A 19,666-nucleotide genomic window follows, 5' to 3' on the forward strand; every position below is an offset into this window, starting at 1 on the left:
ACTATAAGTACTAACTAGGATTATTAGCTTCTTCATTGGATGGCACCGCTATACAATGCCAATGGTGATGAGATGCCCAATTTTCCGTGTTAGGTATTTTGGAATTGTATTCAGTAAGCCTGAAGTCACCTAATCAGTAATGGGTTTGTTTCAAGTTTCAAATACATAATATTGTTTCAAATTGGTAAACTATTGTATTAGTTCCAGAAAGTATTGGATTTTCCTCAGTCTAGAGGAAGAATTACCATAGGGTGAACAGGCAGACCCTTCTCTGTGGTTCTTGTCAATTCCTCTTATTCTGTAAATTTTCCTGTGTGGACAAGTTCATCAGCCCAGGAAAAGAGCTTGTTTGGGTTACAGAGTTCCTAAACAATGAGCTTGGCTTGCTGAGAATGTGCAAATTTATGTATTATATACAAATATATTTATCTGTATATTACATGCATGTATACTATTATATAGAAATGATTTCTAATGATTGGTCTTTACACCAGGATAAATGTAAATTCAAGAAGGAAAGAAAAACAGGTGAAAGATGTTCAGGGAAACTTCTTATGCATGAAAGTTATGGTAACATTTTTATTGCTCCATTAAGAGTAAAAATAATTCCATCTAGCCCTAAGCTGAGTTTGATGAAACTTGCCATTTAAGATAAAAGCTCTTGGGCCTATAACTGATTTTTTTTTTTTTAGTTTGAATTTAGGTATAGTTGTATGCATTAAATCAGTACTCCACCATCTGAGAAAAATGCCACAGGCTACTCAGAGGCGATGTGATATACTCAACTGCAAACGACAACAGGGGGAGGTTTGCTTCTGGGACGACCTTGGCACAGCCTAGCCTGGGATCCTCCTGGCTCAGTTTCCCCACTGTGTTCCTTTGAAAAGGAATGTTTCCCAACGTGATGATTTCTGAGTCTGGCTATACAGTGGAATTGTTACTGCACGGTTGATAAACTGTGACTCCTACCAAAAGTCAAACAGAGCTAAGGATATTTTATCTTGTGATATGTGCTATGATCAGGTCCCTACTTCTTCCTTTTATAGCAAATTTCTATAAACTAAGCGAGTAGTCAGTAAAGTATATGAGCAAATGTAAGTATGTGAGATCTTGCTATTTTGATCTAAATTTACAGTCATTCCGTGGCCTAAGCAAGAATTGTGAGCTTAAAGTCAGGAACCTCTTTTGTTTCAGTTTCAGGAATGAGATTTCAGTACAGTTCAAAGACAACATAAGGTTGTAAAATGTTTCAAAATGATGTGAGAATAACTGGGTACTGGTCCAGTTGATTGAGGAACCTAGCTGTCATTCTATTAATTACTAAAACTAAATCAGAAACATCTTTAGTTTGGTTTGGAAAAGAGAATTTCAGTGTCACCCATTTTCTTAAAGTGAGGTAACCTATGGAATATTTTGCAATATTTTGTTTTACATTAATGGAAAACTCAACTTTATGATGAACATGTTTCCTTATGAAAAAGTTACTGATATGTACTATTTTGTAATCCTCCAAAGTTTTTTTTTTTTAATTATAATTGAAGTAAAAGTTAGCCTCTTATGAGTATATTCATTTCTTTTCTTTTCTTTTTTTTTTTAGGGAGTCAAATCACTCTTTAATGTAGTTGGAAAAACTTCACAGCATGAAGAATTAACTTGGAACTCTTATAGTAAGTCCAAGGTGAGTCAGAGTTAAAGAAAAATGTAACATGTAACACTAGAAAACAGAATACCATCTTTATCAGCTGTGAAGGGTAGATGCAAAATGCAGCCTTAAAAGTTGCCAAACATGGTCTATCACTTTCTTATATCTTAAAAGATTCTACAACATATCACAGAAATAACTGTTCATTAATCCACTGAATATCAACATTAATGAAGTAAAAAAAAAAAATGGAGACATATGCTTGGTAGGAAACAACTTTAGTTACAGACATGAATGGCTGTCACTTTTATTTGCTGTGACAGTTATCTACCACTATATAACATGCTCCTCTACATAAGAGATTTAGAACAGTTGAGAAACTAAAATGTACACAAAACAAGCTTTACAGCATCTGTCCTCTAATCTTTTTATAGTTGAATTGGTTCTTACCACAAAGTAACAGTTAAGTTCTGATTTTGAGAAGGAAAACCTTGAAATAAATGTGGGAATTAGAGGATGAACTATTTGGTCTATTAATCCCAAAACTCTTCTACAACCAGTCTTCTCTCACCTATCGCCTTCTACTTATTAGTGTGTAAGTTTCTAGCAAAATAAACAGTGTTACAGAGAGAGAAATGGGATGAAGTCAAAATAGGAAACAGAAAAACGGTGAAATGAAAATAGTCAAATTTCCACATTAACAATGTATATTGTCCTCAACCCAAAGGATGGAATGTGAGCCATTTACCAATGTGAGGACAACAGTGAATTTGCAGGCAGGGACCTCTTATTTCTCCAGGAGTGATTCTAGCTGTTCCTGCAAGGAACTGAGCTGTTGTTTCTCTCTTTCTTCCTGCTGTTTGAGCTCAACCAGCACAGCCTGTAGATGGGTCTTGAGTGCCAGATTTTCTACTTTGATGATAAGATCTTCCTGTCTTTTTGCTCTTCCTTGAGTTTCTTGGAGTTTACCTTTCATCATATCAGTCTGCTTCTGAATTCCCATGACCATCTGATTTGTTTCCTCATTTTCTTGGCGCTGTTCATCAGATTCATCAAGCTTGTCTTGTAGTTGCCTCTCTAGGTCTTCCTCAGTGTCAATGATGTTTATATCTTCATCATCATGAGGATCTCTTTCATCTTCCTCTTCACTACTGCTGCTAATATCATTAAATATCTCCCGAAGCTCATCATGTTCTGAGGAGCCATGGCCCTGCTTATGACTCATTCCTGGAGATGAAATTTCTAGGCCTGCTAGGGAAACTGGGTTGTCCACTTCCTTTGTTTCATCTTCTGCAATCACCTCCCATCGGGTACTGACAGCTTCTGCATCTGTACTGAGAAGCCTCTTTACTTCTTTTTCCACATCTGGTGATTCAATGTACTTCTTCTTGGCTGTCTTACGGAACCTCCTCTTTCTGACATTCTTCAGAGGCAGAGTGATACCATGGTTCCAGATGAATTTCCTCTCCCGGTCCTTATCTTTTTTCTTGCTTGCTTTTGGATCAGTGGTGGCAACTGGTTCTTCTGGAGGCGGGTAAAGATCCCCATCCACACTGCACACAAGCATCTGGCAGATATCTGCTGTCTTATAAAAGGTTTTTTTATCTATAGTTTTCAAGGATTCAGTAATGCAGGGCAGGTCAACTACCTTAGCAGCTAATGGGGCATCGTCCACATGGACAATTCCATGATGTCCATCTGCATGTAGTTCAATGGTCAATTTATCTTTCAGGTTGACACTTCCAGACTGTATTGCCCTTCTCACAGTGGAAGCATAATCTGGAGGCAGACGTAATATGAATTGGCTTTCCAACTCATGGGGAGCATCTTCTTTGTTCTTGCTCATTTTCTGTTTTGTAACAGTCATTTCCTTTCGTCTTACTCCACAATAAATGACTATCACTCAAAATCCTATGCTCTGGGTTTAGGTCCCAAAACACTCCTCTGGCATTTTCTTGGGAGACAATGGAGGCTGTTTTGTGGTAGACCCAGGCAAGTCACAACCTGGCTAGGCCTCCCTTAAGTGTCTTCACCTCAAACGAGCAGGAATCACGAAGAACGCAAACACCGCGCTCCCTCCCCTGCACCTGAAGCATATCCATTTCTACAATTCCTTAACTCAGGGGTGGAAAGCTTCTACCTGCAAGTGTTGTAACTTGCATTTTTATGTAAAGGGTTGGATAATCAGTAGCATCTGATCCTCTTAAAGAAAACTGGAATCAAAGTGCACATTTTTGAGAAACTAATAAAATCAGATAATCCTGTATATCAAATGCAAATGATTCTAATGGGGGTCTTGGTTTCTCCTTATAATTGGGCCCTACATACTGAAGAGCCAGATTTGTGTTTTCCAGACAACAGGCCATTGCTCACCTACACTTAGGTGAACAGTAGATTCCAGCCCATACCCACCCATGATCCCCAAAATGTGGCCTATGCTCGGTTCTGGGAGAGCTCTGGGAGAGCTTTGAGGCAGGGACAGCTTCTATTCCTCTTTGCATCCAGAAGAAGCTACAGAAAACTGAGACTTTCATCCCTTTTCCCAAATGAATTTGGGATCCAGCTCTTTGAGGAGAGAATGATGGAATGTAGCCACTGTACCCACCCCCAATCTCCCAGCTTCCCCATGTGCTTAATTCTCTCACTAGCGCAGCAAGTGTGTCCATTACCTCAGCCACTTAACACATCCATCTAGTCTCAGACAGGATCCCAATAGTCAGTCATTAAGAAAGCACCACCAAGAAGGTGCTGATCAGTGGAGGGCTGCGCAGGAATAGCAAAGAGCTGTTCTTAGATGAACTTACGATGTAGAGAGGCTTGTTATAATATCAATATTATCCATTAATACCATCCAGTGTCCTTTTCTGTATATATTCTGGGTAACCGCATGACTAGTTCCACCAGTTCTAGGAACCCTGTCCATATCAATAACCTCATTCAATATTTTAATATTCATATATTCTGTAATGACAATTGCATCTTTTGCTCTATAAAAAGCCCTGTCTTGCTTTGCGAAGCTGCTGGTTCCTCTAAGGAGCCTAGTCTACTTGTTGAGAGTATAATCCTTAATAAATGCTTTGGCATGGGTTGGAGATTGTCTGAGTCTGTGAATTCTTTTGAGACTGCCGCACAACACACCTTGAAACACTGTTTAACAGTTTCATAACATGTCCCTAACTTTGCAAAGCTTTGCAAAGTTTTTGTACATAATCAATTTTACCTACAAAACTTTAAGAAGCATAATTATATTTGCCCAGAAGAGATAGGAAAGAGACAGGATTGTTATATCACCAATTTTGGGTGCCATTTCACTTGGCTGCAGGTCAAAAAATACATGGTTTACTTTAAACAAATTGCTATCTCAAAATGTCATTTGACTGCTCCTCTTCAAATATAACGTTGACAATTACCTTTACTGACTCTTCCTGCGCAGAGAACTGTTCCGAGAAACCACTGCTGAGATTGGTAAAACTGAGTAACACTTCTAGGTGCGCCATGGAGAGTAAGACTTTGTTAATTTCGAGATAATCTGTAGGGAGGGGAGTGGATCTATTTCCACACAGATGTGGATGATCAACTGTAACACTCTGCTCAATGGGGGTCACCTGTAGAAAAAAAAGGAATATGGTTAATACATACTCATCTAAAGGGAACACACTGCAAATTATAGTAAGCTGAAATCAAACGAAAAAAGCACTTCTAAGTTACTACTCTATGGTAGACATTGTGGAAATGTACAAAATTTAAAATGAAATAAAACAAACCATGTTCTCAAGAAGCTTACATTATATCAAACCAAAGTGCTACCGTTCCCAAAGACATTAAGAATTTTTAAAACAATATATTTACCAAAAGCAAAATGTTAGAGAAATAGTTCTATTGGTAAAGCAAACCTGCACATATAAATACTCTAATACAGTATTTAAAAATCTGCACTCCTGCAAACTTCTAGCAATCTCATTTCAGTATTGACTTGAAATACACTATAAAACAGAATCTAAACATTATTATAATGACCAATCAACAAAGTACATTTGGAGAGGAAATTTTCTTCCTTATTTCTCATTTATATCACAAGCTATAACATTTTTCAAACCCTCCACTAATACTACACAAAATTATAAAGGGCTTTTGTATGTTTTAATCTGAATTCTTAAATATACTTCCTTAGGAACTACTATAAGAGGGAAATAGAGAATGGTAAAAATTATATTTTGAAGTTTTCTAGTTACAGTTCTACCCTCAAACAACCTCTCCTCCTTTGATGTCAGCATCACACAAATATAATCAGGATGAAGAAACTATTCGGTTGGTGTTTCTTCTAAAAAATATGCTTTTCAGTTAATGGAAAGTTCACCTGTGCAGGAACAGAGCTCAAATTTCACATAAAAGCAGCAAGGCACCAAAAAAAAAAAAAAAAAAGCAAAACAGAAAAGGACTTAAGTATAGAAAGTTACTACAGTGACAGGGAAGATCAAAGCACAAACTAGGAGGAAGACAATAGTGTAAAAATGACTCCTTGTAAAACTCAAAGAAGAATGTAATTTGGTCTTAGGTCCAAAAAGAACTCTTAGAAGAGTTAAAAAGGGATTTTAAAAAACAAATTAGAGAAACAGAAAAAAAATTTTATTCTCCTTTCTCTTTCCTTTTTTCCTTTTCCTTTCCCTTTCCCCTTTATTCTTTTCTTTTCCTTTCCCTTTCCTTTTTTTCTCTCCTCCATCCTTTCATCCTCATTTCTGTCTCTTTTCTGTTTGTTCTTTGTTCTTTGCTTTCCTTGCCTTCCCCTCCCATCCTTCTTCTTCCCTTCCTTTCCTCTCCCTCTGTCCTTAGAGGGTATTATACCGTTACCTTGCAGTAAGATACTCAGAACAAAAGAAAGGAAGCTGGTATCACAGAAACCTGGAAGTGTTTAACAGATTAGATTTTTTACACTCACAACATTCCATTCTTGATGATGTAACACTGAGCCCCACCCAAGCCCCCACCCCCAGCTAGTCCTCACTTTTGTCCAGAGGACCACTCAGAATGAATGTTCAAAAAAACAACTCTCTGTTTTGGCTAGAAACCCTGAGGTTCCACCCCCTCCTATTTGATTTTTTGACAATATAACAAGAGACCTTTCTTTACTTCAGAATAGAGGGGTAAAGTGTAAGAAGACATGAACACTAGGAAGGCAGGGTGTGAAGGGCTTTGAATACCAAACAGTATTTGATATTTTATACACTCTACCACACTTGACATTGATCACTTCTATTATGACCTACTGTTTGGATTTTTATCACCCTGTTAGCCGAAATTCCTGTCCTGAGCTACACAAAAGGAAAGATACTATTTCTTTCCCCATTTTTCAGATCTCTTTGGAATAGAGACCCAGTAAGGTATACTGCTGGATCAAAGGGTATGCACATTTTTGTGGCCCTTTGAACATAGTCCTAAACTGTTCTCCAGAATGGTTGGATCAGCTCACAGGTCCACCAACAATGAATTAGTGTGCCCACTGTCCCACATCATCTCCTAGGATAAGTTCATCAAATCACAACTCACCCCCATGTTCCTAATTCCTCTAATTAGAGGGTTCAAAGGTGAAGTACCAAAACTCCTACCCATACTCCCAGGGCTCCTGCTCCACCATCCCTCTTTCTGGCCTCCATTTTGTATATTGTCCTGATGTGACAGTCCTCTTCCAGAAAGAAGGACAAACAACAACCTCTCAGTAGTACAAACTGCCCCCCTCCTCCTTTCCCTTTTCCTTTCCTTCCCCTCTTCTTCCCATTTATCCTTGCCTTTTCCTTTGCTTCCCCTTGCCCTTTCTTCTCCTCCTTTCCTTCTCCTTTCCCTTTTTCTTTTTTCCTTTTCTTTCCCTTCCCCTCCCTTTTTCTTGCCTTACTTTCCTCTCCCTCTGGCTATACAGGGTATTATACCCTTACCTTCCAGTAAGATACCAAAACAAGGGCAATGAGGAGAAGGGAAGCTGGTATCCCAGTAACCTGGAAAGTGTTGAACAGATTAGATTTTCTACACTTATATCACTCTATCCTTGATGATGTAACAATTGGGCCCCACCCAAGCCTCCACCAAGTCCTCCCTTGGATTCAAAAGACCACTTGGAATGAATGCAAAAAACGGCATTTGTTTTGACCAGAACCCTGAAGTTCTGTCCCTCCTAGATTGTTTTTTTGACAGTATAAAAAGAGACACATCTTTACTTCAAAACACAGGAGTAAACTGTAAGCAGACATGAAAACTAGGAAGGCAGGCTCTGAAGGGCTTTGAATACCAAACAATATTTGATATTTTATAGACTCTACTACACTGTACATTGATCACTTCTATTGTCACCTATTGTATAGATCTTTATCACCCTCTTAGCCAAGTTCCTGACCTGAGGTATGTAAAAGGAACGATACTATTTCTTTCCCCATTTTGAAGATCTCTTTGGGATAGAGACCTAGTGGGTATATTTCTGGGTCAAAGGGTATGAACTTTTCTGTGGCCCGTTGAACATAGTACCAAATTGTTCTCCAGAATGGTTGGATCAGCTCACAGCTCCACCAATAATTAATTAGTGTGTCAACTCTGCCATATCCTCTCCTAGGATAAATCCATCAAATCAAAACTCACCACCATGTTCCTAATTCCTCTAATTAGAGGGTTCAAAGGTGGAGCACCAAAACTCCTACCCATACTTCCAGGGCTCCTGCTTCACCATCCCTCTTCTTGCCTCCATTTTATATATTGTCCTGATATGACAGTCCTCTTCCAGAAAAAAGGACAAACAACAACCTGTCAGTAGTACAAACTGCCCTCCTCCTCCTTTCCCTTTTCCTTTCCTTCCCTTCTCATTCCCATTTTTCCTTGCCTTTTCCTTTGCTTCCCCCTCCCCTTTCTTCTCTTCCATTCCTTCTCCTTTCTCTTTTTCTTTTTTCCTTTTCCTTCCCTTCCCCTCCCTTGTTCTTGCCTTCCTTTCCTCTCCCTCTTTCTACAGAGGGTATTATACCCTTACCTTCCAGTAAGATACCAAAACAAGGGCAATGAGGAGAAGGGAAGCTGGCATCCCAGTAACCTGGAAAGTGTTTAACAGATTAGATTTTCTACACTTATATCACTCTGTCCTTGATGATGCAAGAATTGTTCCCCACACCCACAAAGTCTTCCCTGGGGTCGGAAAGACCACTCAAAATGAATGTAAAAAACTGCATCTGTTTTGGCCAGAAACCCTGAGGTTCCTCCCCCTCCCAGATTGATTTTTCTGACAATATATAAAGAGACCTTTCTTTACTTCAAAAGAGAGGAGCAAAGTGTAAGAAGACATGAAAACTTGGAAGGCTGGTTGTAAAGATCTTTAAATACCAAACAGTATGTTATACACTCCACTACACTGTACATTCATCACTTCTCCTACTGCAACCTTTTGTATAGGTCTTTATCACTCTGTTACCCCAAGCTCCTCTCCAGAGCTATGTAAAAGATATAAAAGAGAGTAAAAGATAGTAAAAAGATGTAAAAGATTCCTTTTCCCTTTTTTAAGATCTCTTTGGGATACAGACCCAGCAGGGGTATTGCTGGGTCAAACAAAGGATATGCATATTTTATGGCCCTTTAAACACAATATCAAATTGTTCTCCAGAGTGGTTGGATCAGCTCACAGGTCCACCAACAATGAATTAGTGTTTCCACTGTCCCACATCATCTCCTAGGATAAGTCCTTCAAATCACAACTCACCACCCTGTTCCTAATTCCTCTAATTAGAGGGTTCAAAGGTGGAGCACCAAAACTCCTACCCATACTCCCAGGGCTCCTTGCTCCATCATCCCTCTTCTTGCCTCCATTTTGTATATTGTCCTGATGTGGCAGTCCTCCTCCAGAAAGAAGGACAAACAACAACCTGTAAGTAGTAGAAACTGCCCCACCTCCTCCTTTCCCTTTTCCTTTCCTTCCCCTCTCCTTCCCATTTGTCCTTGCCTTTTCCTTTCCTCCCCCTTCCCCTTTCTTCTCTTCCTTTCCTTCTCCTTTCTCATTTTCTTTTTTCCTTTTCCTTCCTTTCCCCTCCCTTTTTCTTGCCTTCCTTTCCTCTCCCTCTGTCTATACAGGGTATTATACCCTTATCTTCCAGTAAGATACCAAAACAAGTGCAATGAGGAGAAAGGAAGCTGGCATCCCAGCAACCTCGAAAGTGTTTAAGAGATTAGATTTCCTATACTTATATCACTCTGTCCTTGATGATGCAAGAATTGGGCCCTACACCCACGAAGTCCTCCCTTGGGTCCAAAAGACCACTCAGAATGAATGTAAAAAACTGCATCTGTTTTGGCCAGAAACCCTGAGGCTACTCCCCCTCCTAGATTGATTTTTTGACAATATGAACAGAGACCTTTCTTTACTTCAAAAGAGAGGAGTAAAGTATAGGAAAACATGAAAACTGGGAAGGCAGGCTGCAAAGGGCTTTGAATACCAAACAATATTTGATATTTTATACACTCTACTCCACTGTACATTGATCACCTCTATTGTCACCTACTGTATAGATCTTTATCACCCTCTTAGCCAAGTTCAAGTCCTGAGGTATGTAAAAGGAAAGACACTATTTCTTTCCCCATTTTGAAGATCTCTTTGGGATAGAGACCTAGTGGGTATATTTCTGGGTCAAAGGGTATGCACATTTCTGTGGCCCTTTGAACATAGTACCAAATTGTTCTCCAGAATGGTTGGATCAGCTCACAGCTCCACCAACAATGAATTAATGTGTCAACTCTGCCATATCCTCTCCTAGGATAAATCCATCAAATCAAAAGTCACCACCATGTTCTTAATTCCTCTAATTAGAGGGTTCAAAGGTGGAGTACCAAAACTCCTACCCATACTCCCAGGGCTCCTTGCTCCATCATCCCTCTTCTTGCCTCCATTTTATATATTGTCCTGATGTGACAGTCCTCTTCCAGAAAGAAGGACAAACAACAACCTGTCATTAGTACACACTGCCTCACCTCCTCCTTTCCCTTTTCCTTTCCTTCCCCTGTCCTTCCCATTTGTCCTTGACTTTTCCTTTCCTTCCCCTTCCCCTTCCTTCTCTTCCTTTCCTTCTCCTTTCCCTTTTTCTTTTTTCCTTTTTCTTCCGTTCCCCTCCCTTTTTCTTGCCTTCCTTTCCTCTCCCTCTTTCTACGGAGGGTTTTATATCCTTACCTTCCAGTAAGATACCAAAACAAGGACAATGAGGAGAAGGGAAACTGGCATCCCAGTAACCTGGAAAGTGTTGAACAGATTAGATTTTCTCCACTTATATCACTCTGTCCTTGATGATGCAATAATTGGGCCCCACCCAAGCCTCCATCACCACCAACTTGTGTCCAGAGGACCACTCAGAATGAATGTAAGAAACAACTGTATCTGTTTTGGCCAGAAACCCTGAAGTTCTGTCCCTCCTAGATTGTTTTTTTGATAGTATAAAAAGAGACCTTTCTTTACTTCAAAACAGAGGAGTAAAGTGTAAGAAGACATGAAAACTAGGAAGGCAGGCTCTGAAGGGCTTTGAATACCAAACAATATTTGATATTTTATACACTCTACTACACTGTACATTGATCACTTCTCTTGTCACCTGTTGTATAGATCTTTATCACCCTCTTCGCCAAGTTCCTGACCTGAGGTATGTAAAAGGAAAGATACTATTTCTATCCCCAATTTGAAGATGTCTTTGGGATAGAGACCTAGTGGGTATATTTCTGGGTCGAAGGGTATGCACTTTTCTGTGGCTCTTTGAACATAGTACCAAATTGTTCTCCAGAATGGTTGGATTAGCTCACAGCTCCACCAACAATGAATTAGTGTGCCAGCTCTCCCATATCATCTTTAACATTTATCATTTTGCTCTTTTACCACATTAGCCAATCTGATAAGTGTGATGTGGTACCTCAGAGCTCTTTTAATCTACTTCTCTAAGAAATAGTGATTTAGAGCATTTTTTCATATGACTATAGGTAGCTCTAATTTCTTCCTCTGAAAACTGCTGGTTTATATTCTTTAACCATTTATTAATTGAGGAAAAAACCCCCTCATTTTCCTAAAACAAACATAATGGAACCTCTGTGCTAAATGACTGACTATACCATTCCTTCACCTTTAATAATTCTATCAATAAATAACCTTGAATACTATGTTGCATTACTGAATGACATAGGAAGAGATAGTAAAAGCCAACAATAAAACAGAGATACAGATGTTAATAATAGCATATGGTGCTTTCAAGTTGACAAAGCACTGAATAGATATTATTTCATTTGATCCCCGTAATTCTATCATGTAGATGTTACCATTACACTCCTTCTACAAATGATGTAACTGAGACTGAATCCAACTGTATAGCCTCAGTCATTCCTGCAAAGGACTTTGCTCCCATAATCTTGAAACTCTGTCCCTTCCAGCTGCACCTTGAATCTGATGCCTTGTCTGCTTCAAACTCTAAAGAACAAGATGGAGTGCCCAGGAGAAGTCCATCACATCTAAACTCACCACCATGTTCCTAATTCCTCTAATTGGTGAGTTCAAAGGTGGAGCAACAAAGCTTCAAAATTCCTTCCTTTAGAGAGGGCAGAAATTGGTCTTTCCTATCACTCCACCTTACATCTGATGCCCTGCCTGGTTCCAGTTCCAAGGAATGCCCTCTACCTATACTCCCTGATGTCCTGCTCCACCCCCCTTTCCTGCCTCCTTTTGTGTATTGTACCCCTCTTTAAATGGGGGCCACCTCCAGTCATTCCAATCTCTATCTTGTCCAGAAATTCTGGCCTCTTCCCCTCTCAGATTGTTGGGGTTGTTATGCGTTAATTAGATAAAAGGGGACACTCCTTGGCTCATTTCCAACTCATCTTAGTCACTCAATGGGCCTTGCCTCAGTCAAGCTGAGACCTAGTAAAGACCTTAGTTTCAAAAAGCTAAGGTCTCCCACTGCATCCAAAGCCATCTCTAGTCATCCTGACTGTCTATCTCTTATCTATGTAGTCATACTAAATGTCTTGACATAGGGCCCAGATGGCTCCTAAGGAGAAAGTAAGGCTGATGACTTTTCACAGCCCTCCCTCACTGAAATCCAATTCACTGGCAACTCATAGCATCATCTTCCTGATGTGACAGTCCTCTTCCAGAAGGAAGGACAAACAACATTCTGTGAGTAATACAAACTGCCCCAGTGGAGACACAACTGGCCACTTCCAATCTGGGGGTGCAGCTTCTTCCTTCTTCTTTCCTTGTCATCTGTCCCCTTTCCGTTCCCCTTTTTCTCTTTCATTTCCATTCCAAAATTCCTTTCCTCTTTTCACTTTTTACTTTCATTCATCCCCTTCCTTTCCTTTCCTCTCATTTTCCTTTCCCCTTTCCTTCTCCTCCTTCCTGTTCCCTTTCTCTCCCTCTGTCCCTTACCTTTGGGTACAATGCACAAAGCAAAGGAAATTGGGAGAACAGAAAATGGTATCCTTGACAGCTGAAAGGTCTTCACAGGCTAGATCTGTTTTTGAAGACCAGGCTTTATACCCACTGTCATTTCCTAGCGCTTCTCTTTCCTGGGGATTGGTTGAACCTTGACAACAACTTAGGGTGAATGTGAATAGCAAATCAAGTACTATCCCCCATGAAGCAATTTCTGGTAATGAAAATACTCTCTGCTTCCTCAAGTTGTCTGAGATCACATCAGAGGTTTCCTTTTTCTGCATCCAAGCGCTGTAAGTAGGAGACACGTGTTCCAGTGATTATGCCTTGACATTGTTATGTCTCGTCCTCAGAAGTACTAACTATAAGCGTATCTCTTCTCTCCTGTTTTCCTCCATCGGGTGCTGTAACATCTCTTCTCCTCTCTGCAGAACTTCCTCAATCTGGGCCTTCTCCTCATCCAACTGAGAATGGAAAGAGAAAAACAAGTCAATATTTCACTTGGATATCTCTCGAGCAATGTATATTTCTTTACTAGAAAGAACATATCCATCATGATGAATTTCTGTAAACGAATATCCCATTAAAAATTTAAAATAAGTACATTAAAATTATAGCATTTACATTTAATAGATTTGGACATGTATAGTCTGTCAGATTGCTTGCTGTCTTCGGGAGAAGGGAAAAATTGGAATTAAAAATCATAAAAAAATGAATGTTGCAAACTGCCTTTACATATAATTGGAAAAAATAAAATACTATTAGGTGGAAAAAAATTCTAACAATTATATTGTTTCCAAAAATGTTTTGAATCCTCTTGGATCTTTTAAAAAAGCTCCTGCAATTTCAACAGGGACTCTCCAACGAGTAAACTACCTCTACCAATGTAGGTTATCACCTACTTTCCAAAAGCTATGTGAAACAAGGAAAGTAACTTGCCTAGGATAAAAGATCTAAGTATATGTTAGAGGCAGGACTAGAACCTAGGTCTTCCTAGTTTAGCTGCATCAGCAGTATATCACACTGTCTCTCTAAATTATATGTTAAAATAGCTTACAATTTAAACCATGCTGATCCTTAGTTAATTCTCCTTGAAATTTTAACTCTCTTAGAAGCATTATATAAATCATTTGGCAATTGCTACATTGAAACCCAACGTCAAAAACTCTCATCTTAAAATTCTCCACCACAAATGACATGGTATGGGGGGAAGGGGAGAACACGCACAAGGTTATTGGGGTTAAGTGATTTGCTCAGGGTCACAAAGCTAGCAAGTGTCAAGTGTGTGAGGACAGATTTGAACTCAGATACTCTTGACTCCAGGGCCAGTGCTCTATTCACGTGCTCCACAGCATGATATTTAAGGCATTTATTCACAGAAAAATGAAGTGGATTATACCTTTTCATCTTCATCACTGGGCTTTTCTACAGCCTTCACCAAAGTTTTTAAATCATGCTCTAGTTTGTCTAGGTCCACTGAATGCATAGCAGCCTCAACAGGTTGTGATTTCACAGAAATTGTCTTTGAGAAAAGCTCTTGGTCGATCAACATCTACAGAAGAGAGCAAAAAAGAAAGCATAGCTAAGGACAGGTGAACCAAAAACAGAACATGACTCCAAGTAAGTCCATTGACTACAGTAGAGGAAAGAAGCAAATGAGGTAAAACCAGATTTCAATAAGCAAGACAACTGTAAAATAGGCAGAAATGAAAAGGAAAAAAAATTAATTTGCCAATCAGGTCAAGCAGAGATTCCTCATCATTTCTTTGTACTTTCGCATATTGGGAGATCTTTTCAAAGCTATAGTGACTTCAACTCCATTCAGGTTTCATGAGATTACACATCAAGAGGTGACACAAAGCCATATATTGGGTGACAAGACAGCAAAGACAATAACTCCTTGGCATGAAGTCGTGTCAGATACTAAAAACGAAATCTCTCTAACACTGTGTTTTAATGCTTGGTACAAGATCTTTAATAGTTACAAAAATTCCTTTTAGCCTTCTTAAAAATAGAACTGACTGGAATTATTTCCCCAAAACACTAGCTTGAGACTTTCCTGATTATGTAAATGAAGCTATAGGATTTTTGAAAGAGAAGACTTTGCCTGAAAATGCCATTTACCTAAAATCTCTCTGAAGGTTTTGCTTCACTTGAAGTTTTTGTGTGTCAGAATATTGTTAAAATTATATATATATATATACATATATAAAGATAGATATATGTCTAATTGATGGCTGAAGTATCGTATAAGAAGTGAGCACTGAGTATTTCTTCAGAGAAGAATTATATGAGAGGTAACATACTTTTTCAATATATTTCTCTAAATGAAACCTTTTCTTCTACTAGTAAGGAAAGAATAAATGAAATAATGTATCTGTGGGCATATCTCACATTTTTTCCCTACTCCCTTCTAGCAGTCTCTTTGCCTTTTGGGTCCTGTTCCTTTACCTAGTAAAAGGATTCCACTGACCCTATTGTTAAACAGAAAATAAAAACAAAAGGTAAATTTCTGTGTTAGGCCTGCCTACACTATTTATATAAATTAAATCAAGTTCTTTATTTCAGTAAGGTAAATTCAATAAAGTTCTTCACTTCAGCAGAAGCAGGAAGAGTGAATGTGTCCCTATACACACAGAGTTTATGAAGTCACCATCACAAGATTAGTTCTTTCCTTGTGGCTTCCTCATGGGAACCAGTATCTTACAGTGTTTCAAGAACTGGAAGAAGGTATTCCCAGAGTAGTTAAAAGCATAAACAAACACAATGAGGAAGAAAGAGCAGGGGTTCCTAACAATTTTTATGCAACGGACCCCTTTTCTAATTCATGTCTTCATCATAAAATAAAATACAGATAAATCCATTTTATTGGCTAAGTTATCAAGATACTAACAAAACAAGTTTGTGAACCCCAGGCTAAGAACTCTAGATTTAAAGGAAAAATACCAAGCATTTTAGCCTGGACTGGGTATGAAGTAATGGAAAGCAAACAGAATGAAATATAAAGTTAGACAGGTAAATTTTAATCCAGTGGTGAAGAGCCTTAAACAACAGGCTTTGAATTTATTCAGGAGGCAAAAAGGAATCAGTTAGTATTTTTGAAGCTATGGAGTTACATGATCAGATGGGTGCACTAGTAAGGTTCATCTAATATAGACGTTTTAGTTAACCAAGAGAGAATAGATACTAGGAAGAACAGACTGAATCAGAGGATAATGCAAGAATCAATTGAGGCTAAAAGGTGACAGTGGTAAAAACTCAGGTGGTGAAGGCAGCAGAAATGGTAAATAAAGAACTGAGTGAAAAGATACTATATTTGGAGAATGCAATATGATGTGACTTGTTACATAAGACAATTGATATGACTTGATGGTTTATGAACTATAAGGAGATATGGGATAGAGTTTCAACAAATATGAATAAATAATCATGAGGGAGGTTATTTGTAAGAATAGGGATGGCATAGCCAGAAATGAGGAAATCAAGAAGGGGAGCTGGTCAAAATGAAAGATAATACATTCAGTTCTATAAACAATGATCTTGAGGTATCTGTGATACATTCAGTTAGAGCTTATCCAAGTACAGGGCTAAAAAAGTGAGTAATAGCAGAAGAGCACGAAAAGAATTCTTAAGTGCTACCAAATTTGAAAGCTATCCATACAGACATCATACTTGAAGTTATAAAAACTGATGAGATCACAAAGAGCTGAAACAGGTAAAGAAAATATGGCCAAACAAACCTAGGGACATGGACAGCTCTAATTAAGAAGCTTGGCAAGAAGAGGAAAACAAAGAGAAAAGAAGGGTTAAGGAGGTAGTATATCTCTGTTTTACATGAAGTACTCACTTTAGCACTTTTGATGTGTTGTGACACTTTTTCAAAATTCCTATTTAAGTCAGCTAACTTAGGCTCCACCAGCTCACTGCTTGCCAAGCCTCGGGCCCTCATCAGTACGATGGCTTGCTCAGAACATTTTCGACTTGTAGGTTAACATCATCCAGTTTAGATGTTAATCGCTAAACACATAGAAACACAAAATTATCATTAAGTACAAGAAACAGTGAAGCATAACCCAATTAAAATATGGATTTGACACTATTCAAAAGGGAAGACATCACAAATATGTTAAATGTCTATCTAAATAAAACACTGGCAGTATATTTAATTGAATTAACGAATCTAAATAGAGGTAGTAGAGGTGGAAGGGGAGGAGAAAATTGGGTTATGGGGTTGAGGCTTTTCAAATCCTTCCCAGATGACTTGTATCACCTCGGTATCTCTCACTAAAATTAAAATTCAAAAACAAAAAATAGAATAATACAGTGTTTATATGAAAAGCAAGATTCTGAGCCCTAAGAAATACAGTATATATTACAAATGCCATCTTAGGCATACTTACTTTCACAGTTTCTTCACTTTTATTTACAGGCTTCTTTTCAATCTCATCCAACAGAGCTTCAGCTTGGTAAAGCCAAGTACTTATATGAGCAACATTTCCATCAAATATCTCCAGCTGGCTCTGATGGTTCTGAAAATATATACGTATGTACATACTTTTTAAACAATCACATTAAGTATTCTATGAGATTGACATTTAGAAAGATTTGAATGATCATGACTAGACAGAATTGGATCCTGTGAGTATTAGTTAGGAGAATTGAAGGCTCTAGGTAAGAAGAATGTCTCTAAAACTTAGAATTATTTCAAAGAGTAGTATTTTTCCCTCTTCTAGATGCTGATAAAGGAATTCCTCTATAATCATTTCTGGGGAATGCTATAGAAAAGAAGTTTCTACATATGTGTATGTGTGTGTGTGTGTTGAAATAAATGACCTCTAAAGTTCACTCAAGCTCAAATACCAAATTACCAGAGAAAGGAGTTTTTAAAGAAAAAAAGCAAAGTAACAGAATTGAAAAAAAAATTATGTTGACATGATGTAAAATAAAGATGATAATAATAAAACCTGCTTGTGCACAAACACGGACAGATGTATGTATACATAACCAAAGTTGATGAGAATAGGTCCAGTTCCTCATTGTAATATTCATTCTCCCATTACCTGTTAAACAATCAGAGTTGAACTCTGGAACACCCCCTTTTCCAGGGCTATATAAACCTTGAGCCCAATGAGCCCTTGAAGGTCTTCGGCATTTGAGAGTGCCACTGACCTCTTCTATTAAAATACTAGCATTGTTAGTAAAATGATTAATTACTCAGAAATTATATTTCTCAAACTTTTTAAACTCTGCACTAGTGATAAGAAGTGAAAGAATTCCAGTTATGGGGGAAAGTCAATAAAAATGCCCTGAGAGCTCGGGACATAGAGTCTTGTGCAAGGTTAAGAGGTGCCAGTATCACTGGATCTGAGTATGAGAGCTGATGACAGTGTATTTGTTATTAACAACCTTTCAGAGTGCATACATGTTCAGACCATAACCTAGACACTTTACTTTTAAATTTAGAGAGATAAATTGATAAGAAAATGTACCCAAACACTTTCAAAGTGAGAGCTAGTGCAATGATTTTGCTTACGGGCTCAGGCTTACCCTTGCTGCTGCTGTCCTCATCTGGCATTACATGATACCTCTTGTTAGAGGACCTTCAGGCTACTGGGGGCTGCTGCTAGCCTTGCTGGATATTAAGGTGTATATCTGGCATAGGGCATGCATGCATGCACATACACACACACGCACACACACAAGCACACACACACACTATAGGGTTCTTGGTCTCCACCAAATTCAAAGCACCCTCTACTCACATATAACAATCAGGGTTTAAGTATACAACTTCCTGAACTTTGGAAAGAATTTCCAGTTGTTTGTAATATAACAACATGGGGACTAAAACATAGGAACATAGATTTAGACCTAGAAGGGGCTTTAAATTTCATCTCTTTCAATCTCCCCATTTTACAGATAAAGAAACTGAGGTCCAAAGATGTTAAAGGACTTGACCAAAGTCCTACAGGTAATAAGTGACACAAAGGTGATACTGGAAAATAGTCCAGAAATCTCTCAAAAGTGCTGGTGGTACCAGTATAGCACCACCAAATACCTCATGCCCCATAACTAAAACTGGCACTCTCTTTCCAACCCCGGCAGAAAAATTCACAGTAAACATACTTGCAAGGAAGATAAGTATTAATTTCAAATGATTTCTTTTTAAAAAAAACTGAGTTGGCTGGATGCTGGAGGCTACCAGAAGGTGGCGCCTAACCTCTTTAAGGATTGTGGTCACTCTTGGACAAAATGTTTAGAAATAAAAGATGACATACAGCATGAAATAAGACATTGCTTAGGTCAATAGTAGTTTTAGTTTGTATAATTTTTTCCTTCCGCTAAAGTCAATGAACTGCAGGAAGTGCCAGGTACTAATTGCTTGACCCAGGATACTGTAGATTTTCCTGAAGACAGTCATCAGGGAGAAAGAGGAAGAGTTCACAATTCATCTGAGGAACTTTGGCTCATCTTTCTTGGCTAATTCCCCTTTGCTACATTAGTGTAGATGAATGCTGATGAGATGAAACTTGGGCCATCCCTAAGCAGTTTGCCCTTCATGTCTTTCTAGGAACCTAGAATCAATTTGCTGTGGTTAAGGGGTG

General features: G+C 38.5%; 2 protein-coding genes and 1 long non-coding RNA gene across 4 annotated transcripts in view; 1 reads left to right on the top strand and 2 right to left on the bottom strand.

Moving 5' to 3' along the window:
• The window catches only part of LOC140526927 (utrophin-like), a 90,112-nt gene that overhangs the window by 63,377 nt on the left and 7,069 nt on the right, over positions 1-19,666 (bottom strand). The window contains exons 2-6 of the mRNA XM_072643558.1: positions 17,462-17,590; positions 16,909-17,078; positions 14,461-14,613; positions 13,425-13,525; positions 5,053-5,247 (exon numbers count right to left, since the gene is read on the bottom strand). The gene's annotated coding sequence lies outside the window, so the exon portion shown is untranslated. The remainder of the gene's footprint in view (positions 1-5,052; positions 5,248-13,424; positions 13,526-14,460; positions 14,614-16,908; positions 17,079-17,461; positions 17,591-19,666) is intronic.
• Positions 1,571-3,720, bottom strand: LOC140526928 (transcription initiation factor TFIID subunit 7-like). The gene has a single exon (XM_072643559.1). The coding sequence runs from the start codon at positions 3,507-3,509 to the stop codon at positions 2,430-2,432; it is 1,080 nt and encodes a 359-aa protein (XP_072499660.1). The 5' UTR covers positions 3,510-3,720; the 3' UTR covers positions 1,571-2,429.
• LOC140526929 (uncharacterized) lies at positions 10,957-13,691 on the top strand. 2 transcript variants are annotated; one of them, XR_011974603.1, is made up of 4 exons: positions 10,957-11,286; positions 12,062-12,175; positions 12,662-12,803; positions 13,493-13,691. It is a non-coding gene; the product is annotated as an uncharacterized lncRNA (long non-coding RNA). The 2 variants fall into 2 exon arrangements; XR_011974602.1 differs by lacking the exon at positions 12,662-12,803 and having other exon boundaries at positions 10,964-11,286.

Source organism: Notamacropus eugenii, chromosome 2 (assembly GCF_028372415.1).
Source record: "Notamacropus eugenii isolate mMacEug1 chromosome 2, mMacEug1.pri_v2, whole genome shotgun sequence".
Classification (NCBI taxonomy): domain Eukaryota; kingdom Metazoa; phylum Chordata; class Mammalia; order Diprotodontia; family Macropodidae; genus Notamacropus; species Notamacropus eugenii.